The sequence below is a fragment of the Halichoerus grypus genome, chromosome 4 (assembly GCF_964656455.1).
Source record: "Halichoerus grypus chromosome 4, mHalGry1.hap1.1, whole genome shotgun sequence".
In the NCBI taxonomy this organism is placed as follows: domain Eukaryota; kingdom Metazoa; phylum Chordata; class Mammalia; order Carnivora; family Phocidae; genus Halichoerus; species Halichoerus grypus.
The window spans coordinates 57,951,726-57,973,401 of record NC_135715.1 but is presented as its reverse complement, the minus strand read 5'-3'; the positions used below and the strand labels follow the sequence as shown (position 1 = coordinate 57,973,401).

General features: G+C 44.4%; 1 protein-coding gene across 5 annotated transcripts in view; it reads right to left on the bottom strand.

The window, feature by feature from the left end:
* CYSLTR2 (cysteinyl leukotriene receptor 2) overlaps window positions 1-21,203 on the bottom strand; it is a 31,524-nt gene extending 10,321 nt beyond the window's left edge. The window contains exons 1-2 of one of the 5 annotated variants that reach the window (XM_078070382.1): window positions 20,918-21,203; window positions 20,494-20,569 (exon numbers count right to left, since the gene is read on the bottom strand). Coding sequence is in view for 1 of the 5 variants with exons in the window: in XM_078070380.1 (XP_077926506.1) it covers window positions 20,405-20,430 (26 nt within the window). In the remaining 4 variants the exon portion in view is untranslated. Of the gene's footprint in view, window positions 1-763; window positions 832-2,665; window positions 2,858-20,404; window positions 20,470-20,493; window positions 20,702-20,917 lie in introns of those variants that run through there. The other 4 variants (XM_078070381.1, XM_036104567.2, XM_078070380.1 and 1 more) reach the window with 4 other exon arrangements.
* Between the last annotated feature and the right edge of the window lie 473 nt (window positions 21,204-21,676).

Here is a 21,676-nt window from a genome sequence, read left to right as displayed (position 1 = left end):
CCTGTCTATTAACTAATATGATCTCCCTTATCTTCATCCTGGGACCCATTACAGTCTTTGCCACTTAAGAGAAAACAGAATTCTCTGAGTTGTTTTTTCTTTTTTTTTCAAGTAGGCACCACACCCAGCATGGAGCTCAATGTGGGGCTTGAACTCACAACCCTGAGACCAAGACCTGAGCTCAAGAGTCGGATACTTAACTGACTGAGCCATGCAGGCACCCCTCTGGGTTGTTTGTTTTTTCTTGGATCATAGCTACTGTTCTGAATTTAACTGATTGCTGACAGCATTTAATAACTAAAACCAACCAAACAAAAAACAAATAAATAAAAAAACACTTCAAGATGTAAATTTTCTTCTCCATATCCCTTCTGATAGTTAAGTTTCCCCTCACATAATTAACCCCAATTTCAGTCTTATAAAAATTGTATATTGACCCCATATCAACAAAATGCTTCTGCTGAAGTCCTTATGACCCTATCGGCAAAACCTAACCCTTTGGGAGTGGGAACAAAGATTGGGTCTAACCCGGATAGAAATCATTACTTTATTTTCTTCAACAACTTTCCAGCCTGCTTTGCAGGACCTGTTTGACTCCACTAAAGGCATCTGCCCACCTCAAATGACTTTCCACCCACAGATGCTCAAATAAAGAAAAAGGCTCATTCCTATTGTGAGAAATGATTCTTAAATTCCCAGTTACCACTCGTCTACTTCTTATGTGGACATCGGGCTTACACCCACCTGCCACACACTAACTTACCCTGGGTACTCAAGGTCATTGTTAGAGGATGTCAGATGTTTAAAATTACCACCCCTCCAGGAATCGTGTTTCCCTAAAAAGAATACACAGAGACATCTGAGAGAGGCAGGTGCAGGCTAATTGAGAGAAGTCTCTCTCAGGAGAGAGAACCAATTGCCTGGTGTGCATACTGTGTAAGCAACAACTACCAGAGTTGGAATAATGCAACTGGAAAGAATCACTCATAACTTATTTCTGACCCTGGCAAGAGTCTTATTTATTTAAAGTGTACAACTTCTGCTCTGGAAGCTGACAAAGACTCGCTCCTTGATCAAACTCTAGCCAGGCTCCTCTGAGCCCTCTTCCTGATAGGCTTCCAACCTGCTCTATAAAGACTTGAATAAAGGATTAACAGTTTTTTGTTTTTTGTTTTTCAGTGTTAACATTTTTTTAAATTATAAAAATGACAGTAGATTGTAAATGCTTTTGTAGTCTATAAACAATTTTTCTATGAACAAAATGTCATGATCATTTTCCCATTCAATAGATTTTCTACTACAAGATAAAAAAAGATTGCTTATGTAAATGGTAAGGATATAACATGACTCTAAGCCAGAGAACTCTGCCTCATGCCCAAACACATAAGGATTAATGGTAGGATGGAGGAGAAAGCATTTCTGAAGGGGTAGATGGCCTAGCCTAACCACATAAATATGCAACAACTGTTCATACAGTTTATGAGGGCTTCTCAACCTGTGTTTGCCACCCTCTTCTTATTTTTTTAAACATTTTTTATTTAAATTCAATTAATTAACATATAATGTATTATTGGTTTGAGAGGTACAGGTCTGTGATTCATCAGTCTTATACCCACTGCTCATTACATCACATGCCTTCCTTAATGAAGGACTAACGGTTTTTTTGTTTTTTTTTTTAACAGTTCAGGGCTACATCTCTAGGATGACCAAAACCTCCTCTTCTTGTAGAGCCTGAAAAAACTCAAGGCTATCAAAAGAACTTACTGTTTGTTCCAGACAACACCTGAAGATAGGGCTCCTGTCTCCCAGCCTCTGTGGGAGGGTAGGATCCTAAGCTTCAAAAGTGTCAGTTATCAAACCCAGATGCAATTCACATGGGCCAACCTCCCCTTCCCATTTTTTGTAATTTTTCACTTCCCTGACTCTGCCGAGCACTTGTTTACCCCCTCTCTATTCCTTCATTCTTCCTTAAAAACATCCACTCACCTCTGTAAAAAATGAAGTTGAGTTCAGTTCATGTTGGACTCTTCTCTACTGCAATAGTATATTACCGATTAAAATCTCTCCTTCCTTTAACTAGCATGTGGCTTTGTTTATCTTTGGCAAAGCCCAGGTTTAAATGTAAATTCGTTAGGTAGAGTTGTCATGGATAATAACACAGTCCTTAATTTCTCCTTGCCTAGCCAAAGAGAATTTTCTGCTAGAGTAAACACTTATTACTGCAGCTGGATAAATATTACATTAACAGCCTATGACTTGAGGTATGGGTGGAGGGAAGCTTCCTGGATGTCTAGAAACGAACAGGAGGATTTCAGGGGACATGTTTTCATTATCAGAGTATGATAGTATGGGTCCCTGTTTTTCAGAGTCTGTTATACGAACTAATAACCATTTTTGTTCCTGCAAAGTCCTGCTTCCTTGAATCTTACCCCCAAATTATCTAACGCAGGCATAAATCCTATTATAATTCCTAACATCCTCTTTCTGAGATGCCCCAGTTTCCCTTCATGTGCATTCCCCCTTGACACAAGTCAATAGACCCAACTTTGTTCAACTACAGGTATGTTCCCAATGGCCTTTGACTAGAAGACACTGACTCTGAGAATCCACGTAATGATCTAAACAATAAAAAAGGTAGGGTAAAACATTAGTAATATTGACCTACCCAAAGAGATGGCTTGTTAATATATTTCTGATGCAGCAAGGATCTTTTTCAATTCTCCTTCAGACACTTATGTGAAGGTGTAACTCAGAAAACATGGTTGACATGTAAATGATGTCAAAAAAGAAAAACTTTTTTCTTTAATTCAGCACTTCCCAAAGTATCTTCCACAGAATATGAATTCCATAAGATGCTCTGTAAAAGACAAGCCTTCCATGTTTAAATCAGCTTGAGAAATACTGTAAACTCCAGTATTCCTCTCTTGGGGACTCATAATGCACATTAAAGGCTCTATGGGGGCCCGGCAGGAAGACAGAAGAAAAAATTTACACACAGTAAATTTTTTACACACGGTATCCCTCCCTTTTTTTGATCCTAAAAACTCTTGTGCTCATTAACACATTCTAATACCCCATAGAACTAATGTTCTATACAATCTTACGGAAATGCTGATGTTATTATATAATTTTTCTGGAACAGAATTTTTATAGAAGAGAAAGAGAACCCCCACGTAATGGGCCAGTTCAACCAGCAAGTGTTAAAGTGTTTGGAGTCAGGGAGTTCTAAGCACTTACTTTTGGGTAAATTAGCATTTCTGAGCATCCATTACTTCATTTATAAAATGGAGAGTGTATTCATTTCCTAGGGCTGCCTTAACAAAGTACCACAAACCTGGAGGCTTAAACAACAGAAATTTATTCTCTCACAGTTCTGGAGGCTAGAAGTCTGAAATCCAGGTGTCAGTAGGACCACGCTCCCTTAGAATCCCCTAGGGAAGAATTCTCCTTTGCCTTTTCTAGCTTCTAGTGGTTACCAGCAATCTTTGGCATTCCTTGGCTTGTGGATGCATCACTCCAATCTTTTGACTTTCCCATGGTATTTTCTTCCGTGTCTTCACATCATCTTCCTACTATGTATTCTGAGTTTCTGTGTCTCTTCTCTTCTTACAAGAACACAGGTCATTCAGCTTAGGGCCTATCTTAATCCAGTATGACCTCATCTTAACTAAATCCATCTACAAAGATCCTATTTCCAAATAAGGTCACATTCACAGGTACCTGGGATTAGGACTTGGATATGTCTTTTTGGGGGGACATAATTCAACCCACAACAAGGATATCTAACATCAATTTCATGGGGTTGTTGTAAGCATTAAATGAGAAAGAGAGAGAGCTTCACACAGTACTTGGTACTGAGTAAATGCCCCCCAGCTCCTCCACCCTCAGGAATGTATGTAGAAATGACCTCGCTTCAACTGACCATGAGGATGATGAACTCAGTTCTCATGTTCATATGAAGTATAAAAAGGAGACTCCTCTTCGTGTTTGCTAGAAGGGCATACTGTACAGAAATACTGATAACTCTTGGATTATTCTGACATGTTTATGATGAAAATCTCTCAAAACCACCCCACTCTTTTGCTTTCAGTCTATTTCTACCAGGCAACCTTCTAATAACCCATCTGCTTCAACAGGCCTCTCTGGAAGGGGGGACTTTGAATCGTGAACTGGAAGATTACAATAAAGGGAATGTAGAACCCCCCATTATAAATGTTTAAGCCAGAATAACCAGAATTCTGGGTTAAAAATTATTTCCTGGTGAGTTTGACTTGTGTAAATTGATTTCTTTAGGCCTAGGAGTAGACTGACAAGATGAGAGTTCTCATAATGCAGAGCTGAGGGCCACCTCTTATTTCAGAGATGACTATAGGGCCTTAGTTCTGATGACATGAATAATGGCTCTCTGCTTTTGATCTGTCTCAACAGCAAGTCTGAGTTTTCTTGCTTGGATTATAGGGAGAATGGTGAGGCCATAGCTGGGATGAGGAGCACACACTCTAGAGCTCAGGAGAAAGGTCAAGGGTACAGAAGCAGTTCAGAAAGATGGTCACACAGAGTCTGGAAGTCTGTAAGCCTAACGGGAAAGGGAATATAGCAAAACAAGGAACTTGGAGATAGTGTTTTAACTCAGTCTTATAGAGAATTAAAATTTCTATTGGTTGAAACATCACCAAAGGCAAGGGAAGCAAGGGCAAAAATGAACTATTGGGACTTCATCAAGATAAAAAGCTTTTGCACAGCAAAAGAAACAGTCAACAAAACCAAAAGACAACCGACAGAATGGGAGAAGATATTTGCAAATGACATATCAGATAAAGGGCTAGTATCCAAAATCTATAAAGAACTTATCAAACTCAACACCCAAAGAACAAAGAATCCAATCAAGAAATGGGCAGAAGACATGAACAGACATTTTTCCAAAGAAGACATCCAAATGGCCAACAGACACATGAAAAAGTGCTCAACATCGCTCGGCATCAGGGAAATCCAAATCAAAACCTCAATGAGATACCACCTCACACCAGTCAGAATGGCTAAAATTAACAAGTCAGGAAACGACAGATGTTGGCGGGGATGCGGAGAAAGGGGAACCCTCCTACACTGTTGGTGGGAATGCAAGCTGGTGCAACCACTCTGGAAAACAGTATGGAGGTTCCTCAAAAAGTTGAAAATAGAGCTACCATACGATCCAGCAATTGCACTACTGGGTATTTACCCAAAGATACAAATGTAGGGATCTGAAGGGGTATGTGCACCCCGATGTTTATAGCAGCAATGTCCACAATAGCCAAACTGTGGAAAGAGCCAAGATGTCCCTCGACAGATGAATGGATAAAGAAGATGTGGTATATATATACAATGGAATATTATGCAGCCATCAAAAGGAATGAGCTCTTGCCATTTGCAACGACGTGGATGGAACTGGAGGGTGTTATGCTGAGCAAAATAAGTCAATCAGAGAAAGACATGTATCATATGACCTCACTGATATGAGGAATTCTTAATCTCAGGAAACAAACTGAGGGTTGCTGGAGTGGGGAGGGGTGGGATGGATGGAGTGGTTGGGTGACAGACATTGGAGAGGGTGTGTGCTATGGTGAGCACTGTGAATTGTGCAAGACTGTTGAATCACAGATCTGTCCCTCTGAAACAAATAATGCAATATATGTTAAGAAAAAAAAAAAGAAGATAGCAGGAAGGGAAGAATGAAGGGGGGGAAATCGGAGGGGGAGACGAACCATGAGAGACGATGGACTCTGAGAAACAAACTGAGGGTTCTAGAGGGAAGGGGGTGGGAGGATGGGTTAGCCTGGTGATGGGTATTAAAGAGGGCATGTTCTGCATGGAGCACTGGGCGTTATACGCAAACAGTGAATCATGGAACACTACATCAAAAACTGATGATGTAATGTATGGTGATTAACATAACAATAAAAAATTTTTAAAAAACTTTCTATTGGTTGGCAGGGCTAGGACAGAAGGATCAGACTCCGAATCGGAAATGCTAGAGGTAGTCCAGGCAGCACAGCCCAAGCCCGTGAAGCAAGCATGGAGCTGGATTAAATGTCACAATTATGTATCTGGAAGGGCGGAGCACTAGAACCAGGGTCAACAAACAGAGCCTCAGGGGACAAAGAGACAAGGCATGAGAGAAATAAGACTGGTACGTGACCAGTCAGAGGAATTTTCATGTTCCCATGGGTTTCATTACAAATGGCCTTTTTTTTTTTTTTTTTTAAGGGATGGAGTCCTATCCATATGGCCACAGAGAACCTACTCTAGTCTTGAAGACCCTGACTTTGGAGCCAGGATTCTGATAGAATCTTAGGGAAAGCTCATATCTAACAGAGCAGGGAAGAATCTGAAAAAAGTAAAAATAGACCTAAAAACAATCAAGTCCTTAGACTTTTTGACCATGAAGACCACTTCTCCTATCTCAAGACCCACAGGACTTGTGAATTGTAATGAGAAGGGCAGCCTGGGAAGGTTTGGAAGCAGCCTGCACTCCTCCCTGACTAGGGTGTAGCAAGCCTTCAGGGACACTGTCAGCTACGGATGCTGAGGAAAGTCCCTTATCATAGGCAGAGCATGGAATCCAGCAGGTATGACCACAGACAAGAGGTCATCAAAAAAGATGGTAACAGGTGTTCCACCAGGAAGTTGAGGGGCGTGGGGGAACTAAAACCACACCCTAGCAACAGGGACTCCTGAGCAACCGGGCAGCAAGGCAGAACTCATGGGGAAGCTCGTCTGTAAGCTGTAAGACCATTTAGAGCCAGACCACAGTGCAAGAAGAGGGTCAGTATAGGCAGGCCCTGAATCCTGGAGGCCCTGAGTTCTGAAGGTCCTGAGTCCTGATGTCCTTGATTCCTGGAGGCCCTGGGTTTTGGAGGCCCTGAATCTGGAGGCCTGAATCCTGGAGGCCATGAGTCCTGAGATTCCTGAATCCTAGAGACCCTGAGTCCTGGAGGCCCTGGTCCTAGAGGTCCTGAGTCCTGAGATCCCTGAGTCCTAGAGGCCCTGAATCCTGGGGTCCCTGAGTCCTGAGATCCCCGAGTCCTAGAGGCCCTGGGTTTTGGAGGCCCTGAGTCCTGGAGGCCCTGAATCCTGGAGTCTGGAGGCCCTGGGTTTTGGAGACCCTGAGTCCTAGAGGCCCTGGGTTTGAGTCCTACAGGCCCTGAATCCTGGAGGCCCTGAATCCTAGAGTCTGGAGGCCCTGGGTTTTGGAGACCCTGGGTTTTGGAGGCTTTGAGTCCTAGAGGCCCTGAGTCTGGAGGCCCTGGGTCTTGGAGAGCCCAAGGGCTTGGGCACAGAGACTCAGGCCAGGGATGCCAAGACAGGGGTCCATTTTCCCTAATGAGGTGGAGACCAAATCTCATGAAAAAGAGAGATGCCCAACTTTAGAGTCAAGGCACAAAGTCAGGATCAGATCACCCCCTAGGGTAACTGAGTTCCCAGAGCTGCTTCTATGCCTCTGCCTGAGATTGGGATTGGTTCTGGGCCCTGGAGGGGACTGGAGTGGGAGTGGCCGATGGCTGACAAACAGCCTCAGTTGCAGGGGAAGGATACCCTACAGAAGCTGGAGCTTTGATTCCAAGAGCATCTTAATCCCTGGAAAGCTTAAGAAAGAAAATACAGATTCCCTTCCTAGAAGCCTCGTCTAACTAACAGCCACAGGCTAAAAGCAGGACTAGCTCAGTTCCAAAATTCCGTTTAGCTCAATACTTTCTCTAGAGAATCCTTTAAAACATTTTGATTGTTCTTTCCCGCCCATATAACATACATCTGACCACATCACACTTCAACATTTTAGACTGTTTTTAGAAAGAAAAAGAAAAAGAAACTGCCTGCTATACGTGACTGTAGAAATCAGCCAGACCAATTAAGTACGTGCCAGGAAGCTGAGAAGTACACGACGGGGTACATTCAAGGAAAATTAGGAAATAAATGGACAGCCTAATTTCCACTGCCTTGGCGGGAGAGGAGAAAGAGCACGTGCACAGCTCCTGTACTGAAAAGGAGCCGGGGACAAAGAAAGAATGAGGCTTTGTCTCCTGCGGCTTTGCTGGTAACGAAACAACAAAGAAGAAACAGCGAGAAGCAGCAGGAGACAGGGATTCCATATTTCGGTTATGAAGAAAACCAAATGTGTTGCATGGCCGGTTAGAATCTGCTGTGGACAAATAGCTTCCACTGATGCTTGGAATGTCTGCGTGGTCGGAGCAAAGCTGCAACCGTCCAGAACATCGCAGAGATTATTTTCATGTGTACTTAGAAAAATACCTTTTTTTTTTTTTTTTAAGAAAAATACATTTTTGGACAGGGCCTAAGGACCTCCTGTCACAGAGTCCCTCCCCCCTCGCCCCACCCCTCCGCCGCCCCCATCAGCCCTGCCTGGGACTGTGCACCCGCAGGTGTGCTCCCCTTCAGTGCTGAGCTCGGGGCCTGTGACCCGTCTCAGAACCTGAAGCCCGAGGCACTCAGACACGCCGACACAGACGTGCCCCGGGGAGCAACAAGCGACAAGCATTACACAACGGGAGGCTGTGAGATCACGATACACCGCTGAAGAACAGAGAATCTTCTGGAGAATAAAGGTCGGTGCAGTCCGCATCATCTTTACGAGGAATTAATGATGGGATTTTGGTGCAGCACCTAAGCTGTCACCCCAGGACAGGAGAGCTAGACCACCGCAGCCTCCCAGATTACCACTAGGTGACGTCCTGGGTCCTCCGTTTGGCCACTGTCTCTGGGACTTGGAACTCCCACACCGAGAATCCTTCCAGCAAGTTAACAGCAGGCCCTTGGCTGTCTGATTTCGTCAGCTACCCTCACTTCCCTCACTTCAAGCTACCCGCCTGGGCCAGGCCTGCCTGAGGGTTCCGGGAAAGCACACGTCCTCTATCAGCCACAGATGTTTGCCCATTCAAAATGAGCAGCATGCGGTCGGCGCTCTGCAAAGCTCCTTCTGTGTGTTAGCTCAATTAGTCCCCAAACAGCCCTAGGTAATCTGAATTGGCTCTTTTATAGATGAGGAAAATTAAAGTGCAAAGATATGGAATAGCTTGTGTGCCCAAGTTCACTTGTCACTTAGTGGTGGGATGGGGCTTAAACCCAGCTCCAGCCCTCTGTCACAAAGCTCCTCTGTCTCTCTCTGCGCAGCACATACCGGGTCCTGGGTACCTGATGGGGAAGAAAATACAACCTCAGACCTAAAGGAACCTCCAGAGTGGTGAATAAATCAGACAAAGCCAGGCGAGAAGAGCCATCAGAATGAAATGACATAGGGAACGGCCTTGGGGAACAAGAGCGTTTTTAAGGTACTAAGGGGAAAGGTCGGCTAGGGAGAGGGGCCAGGGGTTCCAGACAGAGCACCAGGCTATATGAAGAGACTGGCTGCTGAGAGCACAGGGCAAGTTTGGGGAATGGCAAGTGATAACAGTCTAGGTGAAGCATGAAAGGGAGGATGAGGTGGGCAGAGGGTGGTTTGAGAGTGACCTACATCCACACAAAGGAGTTTGGGTTTTATTCTGAGGGCAATGAGGGCCCTTGAATTGCAGAAAGCAGATGTGTATTTTTTAGAAGGGTGATTCTGGCAGCGGGTGGAGGACAGTTGGGAAGGAGGCAAGCCTAGGTTCGGAGAGACTGCAAGGGATGCTCCTGTGCTTGTCCAGGGCAGAGGGGGTGGACATAGCTGGATGGGACTGAGAGATATAAAGAAAAATGAGAGGTGGCCAGAGTTGCTGATGGACCAGTTATGGAATGTCAAGGAAAGTGGGCGGGGCGGGGGGGGGGGCGTGGATCTTCTCAGGTCTTTGCTGGGAGAATGGTGCCTTCCACTAATAAAAAGAACACAAGAGGAAGATGCTGTTTTTTGGGCGGGGGATGAGTTCAATTTGAGTTTGAGGGGGAATGAGTTTGAATTTGAGGCTTTTGTGACACATGTAAATGGAACTGTCCCCTTGCAGTCTAGAGCTGGGGTGGAGGGGCTAAGGGAGCCTGCTGAATGTATGGCTCATCAGCACTTGATGGTGACTGAAGCCAGAAAAGTTGGAAGACCTCACACAGGGGCATGAGAACAAAGAAGGAAAGAGGGCCAGAGACAAGACCTTGGGGTGACATCACCAATTAAGAGACAGGCAGAGAACAGGAGCCTGGAAAGATGGTTGACAAAGGCTGGTCAAACCCCAAACCAGAAGAGACAAATCAAGAATACAGTGTCAAGGAGGCCAGGAGAAAGAATTGTTGAAGGAGCAGGTGGTCAGTGGGGACAAAAAGTCTCAGGGGACTCTGCAATAAGAAGGCTATCAGTGACCAGAGGGGTGGGGTGGAAGCCCAAGGACAGGTGCATCAGTGGAGAGCATGACTGCTGAGCTGGGAGAGGACACTTTCCAGTTCTGCAGCTGTGAAGGGCATGTTGCTGGAGGAAGATTTTGAGTCCGGGAAAGAAGCTGCATGTCTTCTTTTCTCTGGAGACACCTTGATTATGACTCTTAGCCAAACTCCCTCCAGTGACTTGGGTCTCTTCCTCTCTTCATTTCTCCTTCTCTCTTCCAACTTCATCCGCCTGAACTTCTAGACTAGAATGTACTCTCTGTACCTGAAGGCTAGCAGACCTGGTCTGACTCCCAACTCTCCCACTTTCTAGCTGCATAACTCTTACTCTCTGCCCTTCAACTTCCTCACCCTCAAAGTGTGGCTAAAAAAGAGAGCCTGTAGGATTGTTCTGAGTTGTAAATCAAGAATGTGCTCACTCCACACAGCGGGTGGTCAAGCAAATGCCAGTGTTCTCTTCTACCTAATTCTGCAACCTATTTGACTTTTTGTTTTTGCTTGTCCTCTCACACTTAAACTCCCTGAACTTCTGGGCTCACTGTTGTCATGTCTTTCTCATCTTCCTCTTTTTAATATACGGCAATAGCTGCCCTGCCTCATCCCCACCATCTCAGAGCTGCCTGTGAATCATACAGGACTGGGATAAGGTCATCTGTTCTTGTTCAACAGCTGGTTCTACTGCTCTTTCTCAAACTTCCTTCTCAGTTACTCTAGAATTTGATCTTCAGGTCTTATCAGTGAAACCTCCACTCTTTCTCTGTCTTCTGTGGTCCTGAGTACTTGTGGTTTTCCATTTCCTGATTGTTCAGCCCTTCTGAATCCACTGTTATCTCTTCTTTACCCAATTGTGGACCACCACTGGAGCCCCACTGGGGTCCTCAGCTCACCACTCTCTGTAACCCCCCAAGAACTCACCCACCATGGAGACGATACCCCATCTCTCTGCCTCCGACTCCCAGAGGTCTCTTACATATGAAAATACCATATTTTCATCTTAAAATTTACAAAGAATTTTTTTTTCTCAGTTACCTCATTTGTTCCACTTGACTATCTTTTGAGATAGGCTGAGTTGGCATTTTTATCCCAATTTTACAAATAAAGAAAAAGAACTCTGAGATCTAGAAAATGTAAGTGGTTTCTCCCAAATTCTAACCTAAGCTATACTCCTACATTTCTAGTCGTCCACAGGAGAGCCTTATTTGGAGATTCTGTCTCTACCTCAAATCTTACTTGGGTCTATCCTCCCTCTCAAATCAATCCCACTCAGCTGGTGTTAGGGACTGAATGTGTGTGTGCCCCCAAAATTTATATGTTGAAGCTCCAACCTCCAATGTGACTGTATTTGGAGACAGGGCTTTTATGGAGGTAATTGAAGTTAAATGAGGTGATACGGTAGCATTCTGATCCAGTAGGACTAGTGTCCTAGGAGAAGAAGCACACTCTGCCATGTGAGGACACAGCCAGATGGTGGCCACCTACAAGCCAAGAGGAAAGGTCTCAGAATAAAACCTATCATGTCAGCATCTTGATCTTGGACTTCCAGGCTCCAGAACTGTGAGAAATAAATTTTTGTTATTTAAACCACCCAGTCTGTGATATTTCCTTATGGCAGCTGGAGTGGACCAATATAGCTGGTGACCATTTGGGGGATGTTTTCTTTCATTTTTCTTTCTTTTATATCTCACATCCAATCAATGGACAGAGTTATCTCCATTATTTTTATATGATGTGCCTTGAATTCTATCCTTCCTCTCTACGTACAAAGTCACGACTGTAACCTTGGGTTTTGTTAGCTGATGCCTAGAAGCCATTAGCATCTCCTGACCTGTATACCATTGCAAGAGTAAAGCAGCTAAAACATCACAGAACCATGAGATTTGATGGTCCAGGGGAATTCTCGGCCCCGTCAGACCTCTCCCTCTCCCCCTCACTTATGTCTACATCCTCCCCCATGTCACCATGAGTTTGAAGTTCTCCACAGTATGAGGCTTCTGCTTTAATAATCACCCTGCAGTTCACAACCCCCCCCCCATGCTCTTCGTTTTCTCTGACGACTTTAGAGTATAACTTAGATTTTAGCCCCCAGAGCTACTGCATACTGTGGAATGGCAAATAGGACATTCTTTATATAGCTCACAGAAATATTCAGAGGAGGGAGTTGGGGTGAGGTCTGGAGCTAGATCTGCCACTTACGAGCGTGGGGATCTTTTTGCAGGTGATTTATCTTCTCTGCGCCTCACTTTCCTTGTCTGTAAATGGCACGATGAGTGTGAAGTATTTCACACAGTTTGAGCACTCAACAATGTTAACTATTATGATTAAACTTCAAATCTGGGGCCTAGAGAAACGATTTAAAAGGCAAAAAGGCTCTCAGAGTATTAGTAAAAATATAAAAGCGAGCCTGAGAGATGATTTGATTTAAAAGTAAATAAATATGGTGTCTGTGCTGCGGGGAAGCAGTGGAGGGCAGCAGGTGCAGGCAGAGACTCCGGATGTGAGCACTGGTTCTTTCACTCACTAGCGCTGTGACTAGTTACTAGCAAGTAACTGCATTGCCCTGTGCCTCCACTCCTCCTCAGTAAAATGGGGGCAGTGATAATACTAGCCACCCCTTCACAGGGTTACTATGAGGTTGAAGGGCAATGATGCTTGAATGGCGCCCAGACCAGGGCTGGGGCGAGAGAAAGCACCGTGTGGATCACAGACTGAGCCCCCCAAGTTGTGCAGAGAGGATGCAACCCTTTGGATCAGAAGATTCTACAACATGTTTGTCCCTCGAAATCCCAGAGGCCCCAGAGTGCTGAACTGATACATCCCCCCAAACAGGGAAGTATCATCGAGTGCCTGATTCTTGAAATGCAAGACCGCTAGCTTAGTTCTTACTTGAAACTGGCCCCAAATGTCATGGCAGACACGTAAAGCTTCATATACTTTCTTGCCTCCTCAGAACAGTCTTATGCTTTCAGAATTTTTCCAAAGGGATAAAGTAAATTAAGTTTTAGAGACCAAAATAGAAATAGAGACAAAAAGAACTGAGATTACAAGATCTTTTGAATGAGGAACTGAGCTGGTCCCCAGGCTTCCAGAATAAATGGGGGGCGGGGAGGAGGGGTGAACCACAGAGGGGCCCGCTTCCATGGAGTCAGCACTTTGGAGCATTCTGCTGCTCCCATCTCTCCTCTGCCCTGTCTCTCCCAAAGTGCCTCAAAGTGCCCCAAAGTGCAAGTCAGTTCACGAACCACCAAGCTAATGCCCCATTGTTTTCCAAATGCCATTTATTTCCCCATGCCTCATAGCCACTGAGAAGTCAACACCTTGGCCCAGATCTGCTGTAAACCAGTAAACGCTGAATAGTGTTTATGGCTCTGCAAGTTCCCTGAGGAGGAAATTCTCTAATTCATTTTCTCTGTACTGCAGAGATTCTCCTTAACAGCTTTGGGGCCAGGGGGACTTTTCAGCCAGAGTCCTAGGGCCTGATAATTCACCCTGAAGGATAATTGGAGTTTCTGCTCCGTGACCGATGCAGAGTCTTACTGTCTAGTTTTCATCCTCTAGTTAGGACTCCACATTTGGAAGTTGGAAAGCTCACAGAGCTCTGTCCTCCCAGATCCCACCAACCTGTGCCTGACTCGCCCTGGAGCTCGGCCGGCAGAAAATTCAACGTGTGGTTGTTCATAGGATTGCTGCGGGTTTCTGGAGTAGCTTGCAATCCCTGAGCAAGAGTCTTTGGATCTGGCCCATTTCCCATCTGGGGAAGACCTGAGTGAGCCCTTACCGCAAGGATGGGAAAGCTTTCACAAGCAGTTGTCACAATAGGCCGGGGATCTCTGTGGGCTCCCGAGCGTGCTGAGCACTTTCTCCCTTGTAATTGTCTGACCTAAGTGGTTTCTTTTGTAACCAGACTTTCCAGCCCCCATTGCCATCTCTCCTCAGATTCTTCAGCAACCCGCCGGGATCGGAAAGGAGGATACTGCTGATTGGTCCGTCTCCCTGAACTGCCTGCTGACTAAATTCCAGAATGTTCCAAGAAAGTTCAGAAACCCCCAAAATTCTGCATTTCATTAATTTGGTTTCTAATTTTAGTTCTAAAGACCAGACACCTTATCGTATTAAGTTTCCTAATTAGAACATTTTCTTAAAATCACAGCAGTTGGGTTGTTAGCTTTTCGATGATTTCGCCCAGCTGCGGATCCTCATGTGCCCTTCAGTTTGCATTTGCCTTCCTCTCCTTCTAGCACTTTCCCCGACTTCTGAGAGCTCAGGGAAGCCACCAGAGCCTTCCTGGCCTGGGCTCTGCCTAAAGCTGCTGGGCCTTCTTGAAATGTTGACTGTTAGGCCCAGTTTGGGGGTGGGGCTAGACATGCAGCACCCACTGGCTGTGGCCTTCTTCCACCGAAAGGAGAACCTTGCTCAGACCACAGAATGTATGGTAAAATGACAACCACCACCACTGACGTACATGGACAGACAGAAGAAGAGGCACCTTAAGAACATAATGTGTATCGCCACATTTGGGCAAAGGTCCGCATGGCTGAAAAGTGACCATGTCGAAAGTGTCAGAGGTCAGATATCAGCATCAGACTTACGGGTTAGCAAGATTTGCCTTTTTTCTACCCTTTGCTGACAAGCTTTCTTCCACTGTTTGCTTGCTTGCTCTTCTCCTCTTGTTTGCACATTCTCCCTGTGAAGTTCCTTTCTGGATAATTTTCCTGTGCAAAAAGGTGCCGATGTATTTTGGACATATTTGGGGATAACTGCCCCTTAAAATTGGACTCTTTTCACAATTTCATTCTTTCCTGTGTATTTTGAGGGTACAAATGCTTCCAGAGAACAATTTATCCCCAGGGGCATAGTGGTAGCTGAACCCTAGCAGAAAGTTGGCATCCGAGCATGTGAGGGGGCCTCTCTCCGCCCGCAAGAGTGAGATGCATGGCATTATCTCTCACATCCTTCTTCCCACCTCTGTCTTCTTAATCTCCTTGTTTCATTCTCTAATGTTCTCCCAAAGCTAGCTTTTCTTCCGTGTTCTTCCTAACCAGTAACACTCAGCCACCACGACAAAGACAAATTGAATGCAAAGAACTGAGTGTGTAAGGGCTGCTCTGAGCCCCTTGAAGATATGACTTCATTTTCTTTAGGCATTATTTTGACTAAGTGCTGTCTTTTCCCTGGCTCTTGTAACTTCTCAGTCCTTGTTTGTTAATAGAACAAATGAACTTATGACACTGATTATGGATTTAATTTTATAAAAATATCTCAACAATGTTTTGTCCCCTAGTGCACTTCACCAGTGTATCTGGGAAGATGTGGTGGTATCCGCGGCTAACCCGGTCTCTGAGCTCAGGAAGGCTGCAGGGCCACTCTATATCTGCCTCTAATCCTCCAGTCTTCTCATCAAAGACAGAAGGAAGACAGAAGGTCAGCAAGTGTCATCTCAGAAGCCATCACCCAACACAGTCCAATAATTTCCTAGGAATTGTGTCAGCCTTAGGACTATCCTTGCCCGCAATCAAAGAGACTATATGACATGACTCAGGGGCTCCCCCAAACCCACTCATTCAAATTAAAACTGCCTCTCTTTCTCTTCCCTCCTACCGAGGCATTTCATATTCCGCCATTAAATTCACTTCTAAGAGCCAAGAAATTATTTACAAAAGTAGCTTGTTAAACAGCCTTTACTTCCTGGAATGATATAGAGGTATTGTGATATCATAGAAAAGCTTTAAATCACAACAAGAGCAAAATCCTAGCTCTACCCCTTGCGAACTGTGTGAGCATCAGCAAGTACTCAACCTCTTAGAATTATCCAGAAGGCCAAAGGAGGCAACACAGGTGAAAGCCTCCAACACAGCTGCACCGAGCCTGGCACTCATACACAGTCAATGCATTATCATGCTTCATACAACCCTGTCTGTTGCCAAGGTAAGAAGAGCCTGAGAACTTTTTAGTATGCCGGGTATAGGCTATCTGCATAGGAGAGTAAGAAACCAACAGATAAGGAGAGAATGTTCCGATATGTCTGGAAAAATGGAAAACCAGGGGAATCGGCCAGGAAAGTGCCCTAGGAAGCTGCCAGTAGCGTGTGCGCAGTGGGCATCTGTAACCTAAAGAGGAGAGAGTATGGAACGAAAGCAAACCACGGGCTTTCCTCCTTCCCCGGCCTGCCCTGCTGTCCAGTGTCTCCTCCGAGACAGACCCGGCCTCATTACGCACCCGTCTCCACTAACACCTCTTTTCCATCACAGGGACCAGCTGATGGTGGTCCCAGTACAGGTTGTCATCTTTCCCCTGCACAAAGGACAAGGTCTCCTGTCTCCACTCTTGCTATTCTCAGTCCATTCTCTACACAGTGGCTAGAGTAACCTTTCCAAAATGCATATCTTACCATTTGACTTCTGCTTAAAACCCACTATCACATCAAAATGAAGTTCAACTCCAGGCATATCACAATGAGGATCTTGTCAACCAGCATGTTCTCTCCCCACAACTTCCCTCACTAAAATCCATTTCTAGCCTCATGGAACTTATTTCAACGCCCGAAACACACCTGGCTCACTCTTGTCTATTCACTCCGAGCTCCAGCTCCTCTGGCCATCTCTTACCGCGCCTCAGGTTTCTTTCTAGACATCACTTCTTCCAGAAAAAGCCTTCTCTGACCCCTCCAGGTCTTGGCTGGCTGCCACCCCACCTGGCCCTGCAGCGCCATGGGCTTCCTGTCCCAGCACTTACCCCTGGGGGCAGCCATAGTTCCTGTCTATCCCCACCCACCAGATTGTTCTCCACCAACGGCAGGAATGGGGTCTCACCTGTCTACTGCTGCATTCCCAGGCCCTAGCACAGCTTGTGGCACATAAATGTGCTCCAGTAAATGACCAATGAATGAGCTGGGGAAGGTATTAGTCACCTCCCTCATTTTATGTCTCACAATAAATATCTTCTAAGGAAAAAAACTCCCAATGGTCTTTTGCAGCAAAATGATGTTTGCGTATTTTTCCTCACAAACTTACTGTTTCTTCAAATATAGGTTCTAGGGACAAGAATACAGAATCAACAGCATGAGGGTAATGGGGGGTTGACAGAAAAGACCCAAATGGTGCTCTGTGCTAAACACTGTAGAAAGGGACACTATTTATGTATCTGAGGGTTGACAGCTGTTTTTCACACTCTATGCCAAACAAGTTCCTGGTAAGGATCTGTGTCTGCTACAGCTAACAAGGAAAACTGGCTTCAATTCTCTCAGAGAATTTATAAGAGAACAAAATTATTGTCAAGGTAAAACGCAAAATAAAAAGAAACCAACTTCCTTTAAAGATTCTGTGATGTCCCCAAGTACTCTGTAGACAATCACGTCTTCCGTACTAGAGGCGCAAACAAGGTAAAATGCTATCTCCACAGCCTCATAGAAGGACCCTTATGTGGGACATAGTTTTTCTTTAGTGATAAAGAATTCTTGTTTCTATAATGTATAATAAAGGTATGTGGACTGGATCCTTTTAAATTCTTCCAGCTTAATCTTAAAACCTCTAGAGCAAATAGGCTCCACTCCCCTCTCTTTCCCTCCACCTGCTTCTTCTCTCTGTCCCTCCCCTGGCCTGTCCTCCCTCCCTTCTCCTCTTTTCTTCCTTCTTGTTCTTCTTCAAATCTGCTTCCCCCTTTCCTTAAAATCTCTCTTCAAACACTAGAGATTCAAAAAGCTTTCTTTCCTGACCCTGGCTCTTCCTAAGGACCCTTCCACCTTTGTGATTCTTTGGTTCCAACTCACTGCTCCAGCTTCCGTTTCTTTCTTCGTCAAGGGCGTCAGCCCAAACCACCACCAAGTCATCATTCCAATAGGAGAAGTTTTCATTTAAATATTGCCAGACATTGTACCATTTTCTCCATGGTTGAGTTAATATAAAGAAGTTAATAGTTTCAACAGCGATAAACATAAGCTGTTAACTAACCTTCACATTTATTGATGAATTAATTTATTTATACCTTTCCGTCTATTCTTTTTTTTTTTTTGAAGATTTTATTTATTTATTTGACAGAGAGAGACACAGCGAGAGAGGGAACACAAGCAGGGGGAGTGGGAGAGGGAGAAGCAGGCTTCCCGCCGAGCAGGGAGCCCGATGCGGGGCTCAATCCCAGGACCCTGGGATCACGACCCGAGCCGAAAGCAGATGCTTAACGACTGAGCCACCCAGGTGCCCCTCCGTCTATTCTTAATGGAACCCATGTGCTAGGTTTTGTGCAAGGACTCCATCCTCAAGCATTCTTGGTCAGCAGAGGGATTGAGACCTGCACATAAGTAAGTCCAGTACAAAGAAGGCAATGGTCAGTGCCCCGAGAAAATCACGGATGCAGTGCTGGAGGTTCTGACAATCATTTGATAAGGCGCTATAGCAAAGCTGAGCAACCCAAACAAATGCCTGCCTTTCTCTGCATCAGCCAGCTTGGCTACTGCATTCAGGAGAGCCCCCTGGGTAATGGTACAAGCCCTTGTTTGGCTTTTATCTTCCAGGCTTAGCCTTGGAGGACTAGTGTGCCTCAGATGTCTGTGTGTGTAAGACAAACTTGAAAAATGGGAGTCCCTGAGTCTGGAATACACATGAGATACTAAAAATGCCCAAGGTGATCCTGACACATAGCAATGAGCACATTGCAAAAAGATGTTATTTTTCTTCCAGAACTGGTGTTGTTTATGTTCTGTTGTACCCCTTATGACCCCAGGCTGGTAGGAAGGCAGAATACTAACAGATGCTGGGCATAATTTTGATTCATTTGGAGCATTCTGGAGCCCCAACCTCTCTAACTTTTAACCAATGCACTGGAAACAAATCCATCTCCTTAAAGCATTAGTAAATTGAAATTTGTAGATTCTCATCACAAGAGTTTATGTGGTTAAGGTGGATGATAGAAATTTCTAGAGGTTTTGGGGTGCCTGCGCGGCTCAATCGGTTAAGCGTCTGTCTGCCTTCAGCTCAGGTCATGACCCCGGGGTCCTGGGATGGAGCCTTGGGGTCCTGGGATAGAGGGTTGGGCTCCCTGCCCAGTCAGGAGTCTGCTTCTTCCTCTGCCCCTCCCCCCTACTCGTGCACACTCTCTCTCTCTCTCACTTTCTCTCTCTCATATAAATAAATAAAATCTTTTAAAAAATTTCTAAAGGTTTTGTTCATTTTATGTTTCCTACAAATTATTTTTGCATTATTAATATAGTATACAAAGGGAGATTTGGGTGGCTTGCCTGAAATTGTACCTCTCCTTCCCTTAATATGTATTGATCTCAGGTATGTGTCAGAGACAGGAAAATATTTCAAATGACCTAGGTATGAATGACAGCTATTATTATGCTGGCCACCCATTAGAACAACATGGGAAATTTTTTGAAAAAAACAAAACAGAACAAGAACTACTACAGATGACTGGCTTATCTCCAAAATCAAAGTTTCAGTTATTCTAGGGATACTTTTTAATTTCCTCAGAATCAGGTGATTCTGGCTGAATGTGCAGCTAAACCAAATTCAGGTCCCAAAGGGTAATAAACAGATACACACATACACTCTCACACATGCTCTCCCTCTCATTTAACCTCCGAGCAAAACCACTGACACTTACATTCTCAAATTTAACCTCCTCTCCCCCAAAAAACCTTCTCTCCCCTGAATGGGAAAAAATACATTTTATGTAATAAAATGACCCAATCTATGAAAAATAGGAAAGATGCTATCTGGTCAAAACCAGGGGAATGCTTGCGCAAGGTATGGTAAATCTCAATGCAACAGTATCCAGCAATTTAAAATTAGGATTGTGAAGAATTTACAGCAATGTGGAAACAGTTTATGCTCTAATGGAAAAAATGAACATCAAGTAATCCATGCTGTATGGACACAACAGTGGAAATCAAACTAAAATTATATGCAGACATGCAAAAAAGAATGGAAAGAAATACCCACCCCCAAATGTCAATAGAGATTAGCTCAGTGGTGGTTTTGCTTTCTTCTCCTTTTTTTGTACTTTCCCAATATCTTTTAAACAGCCATGTATATGGTAGAAAGAAATTTACAGTAGAACAAAATAAACTTACTTTTCAGAAGGCATGCTTCTGACCATGAAGTGATCAGCAAGGTCCAATTCTCAATAACGAATGAACAAAACAAAGATAAAAATGCTCACCCGAAGGTCTCTGTGTTCCGGCTGCCTTCGCTCTGTCTCCTCTATTCCTCCTGCTTTCCTCCTCCAAGTAATTCAGCTTGCTTATTTAAAAGAAAAGTGAAACAGCAAATTTATTTTATAAAAAGTTTCAGCTAATAGCAAGAGAATAAGGAACTTTGGTCAGCTGGTCTGTCTGGGCTTTATAGGACTTGGTGGGGGCGTTGGTCTGGCTTCCTTCTTAAGAAGAGGAACTATTGCAGTTAGGGACTACATCTAAAAGGAAGAAGACTGGATTAACCCTGTCCCTCTAATGACTGTTTTGATTAGCATCTTTCACAACAGATCTTGGGGATGTGATGGACTAGACTCAGGAGTATTAAGTGGCTATTAGGTCTCCTAAAAGGTTTTTGTGTCTGTAACAACAGTAACAGCAATGCTGCCTTACATGCCTTATGGGTATAGCACTTTAGAGCTGTTTAGAGCACTTCCCATCACCGACTTGCTTTTTCCGATTTACTTGCACATGGGCAGAGGCTTTCCCCATTCTACTACAAATGTTCTGTGGGAGGTCACCAATGACCTCCTCATTGCTCACATAAAAGGTCCCTGCTCAGTTCTCATCTTCCTTCCCCAATTCATTGTGCAATTAAAGGCCACTTTCTTGAAACTTTCTCCTTTTTGTTTCTCTGACTCTCCTCATTCTTTTTCTACCCCTTGGGCTGCTTCTTCTTGCCTTCCTTTCTGATGCTTTTCTTCTACTCCTTTTCTAAATGTGACTTTGCCTCAGAAGTCTGTCTTCTGACCTCTTCCTACCGTATTCTCTTGCTTTTATTTATATTGTCCACATCCATGGATACATTTAACATGGCCCCTCCCAAGCATACACAGCAGCATCTACCCCATCTAATCAAATGGCATCACAATGATTCAGCCAGTTATTCTATCTGTAAGCCTAGAAGTCATTCTTAACTCCTCTCTTTCTCCCACAACCAATATCCAAGCCCAACCAATTCTATTCGTTCTACCTGCAAAATGTGTCCTAAATCCAACCATTTCTTACTTCCCCCACCCCCATTAAAATCTTCATCATTTCTTGGATAGAATGCTGCAGTAACATTAAGCAAGAACTAAAAGACATCCAAATTGGAAAGAAAGAGGTAAAACTATGTCTGTTTGCTGATGATGTAATCTTGTATGTAGAAAA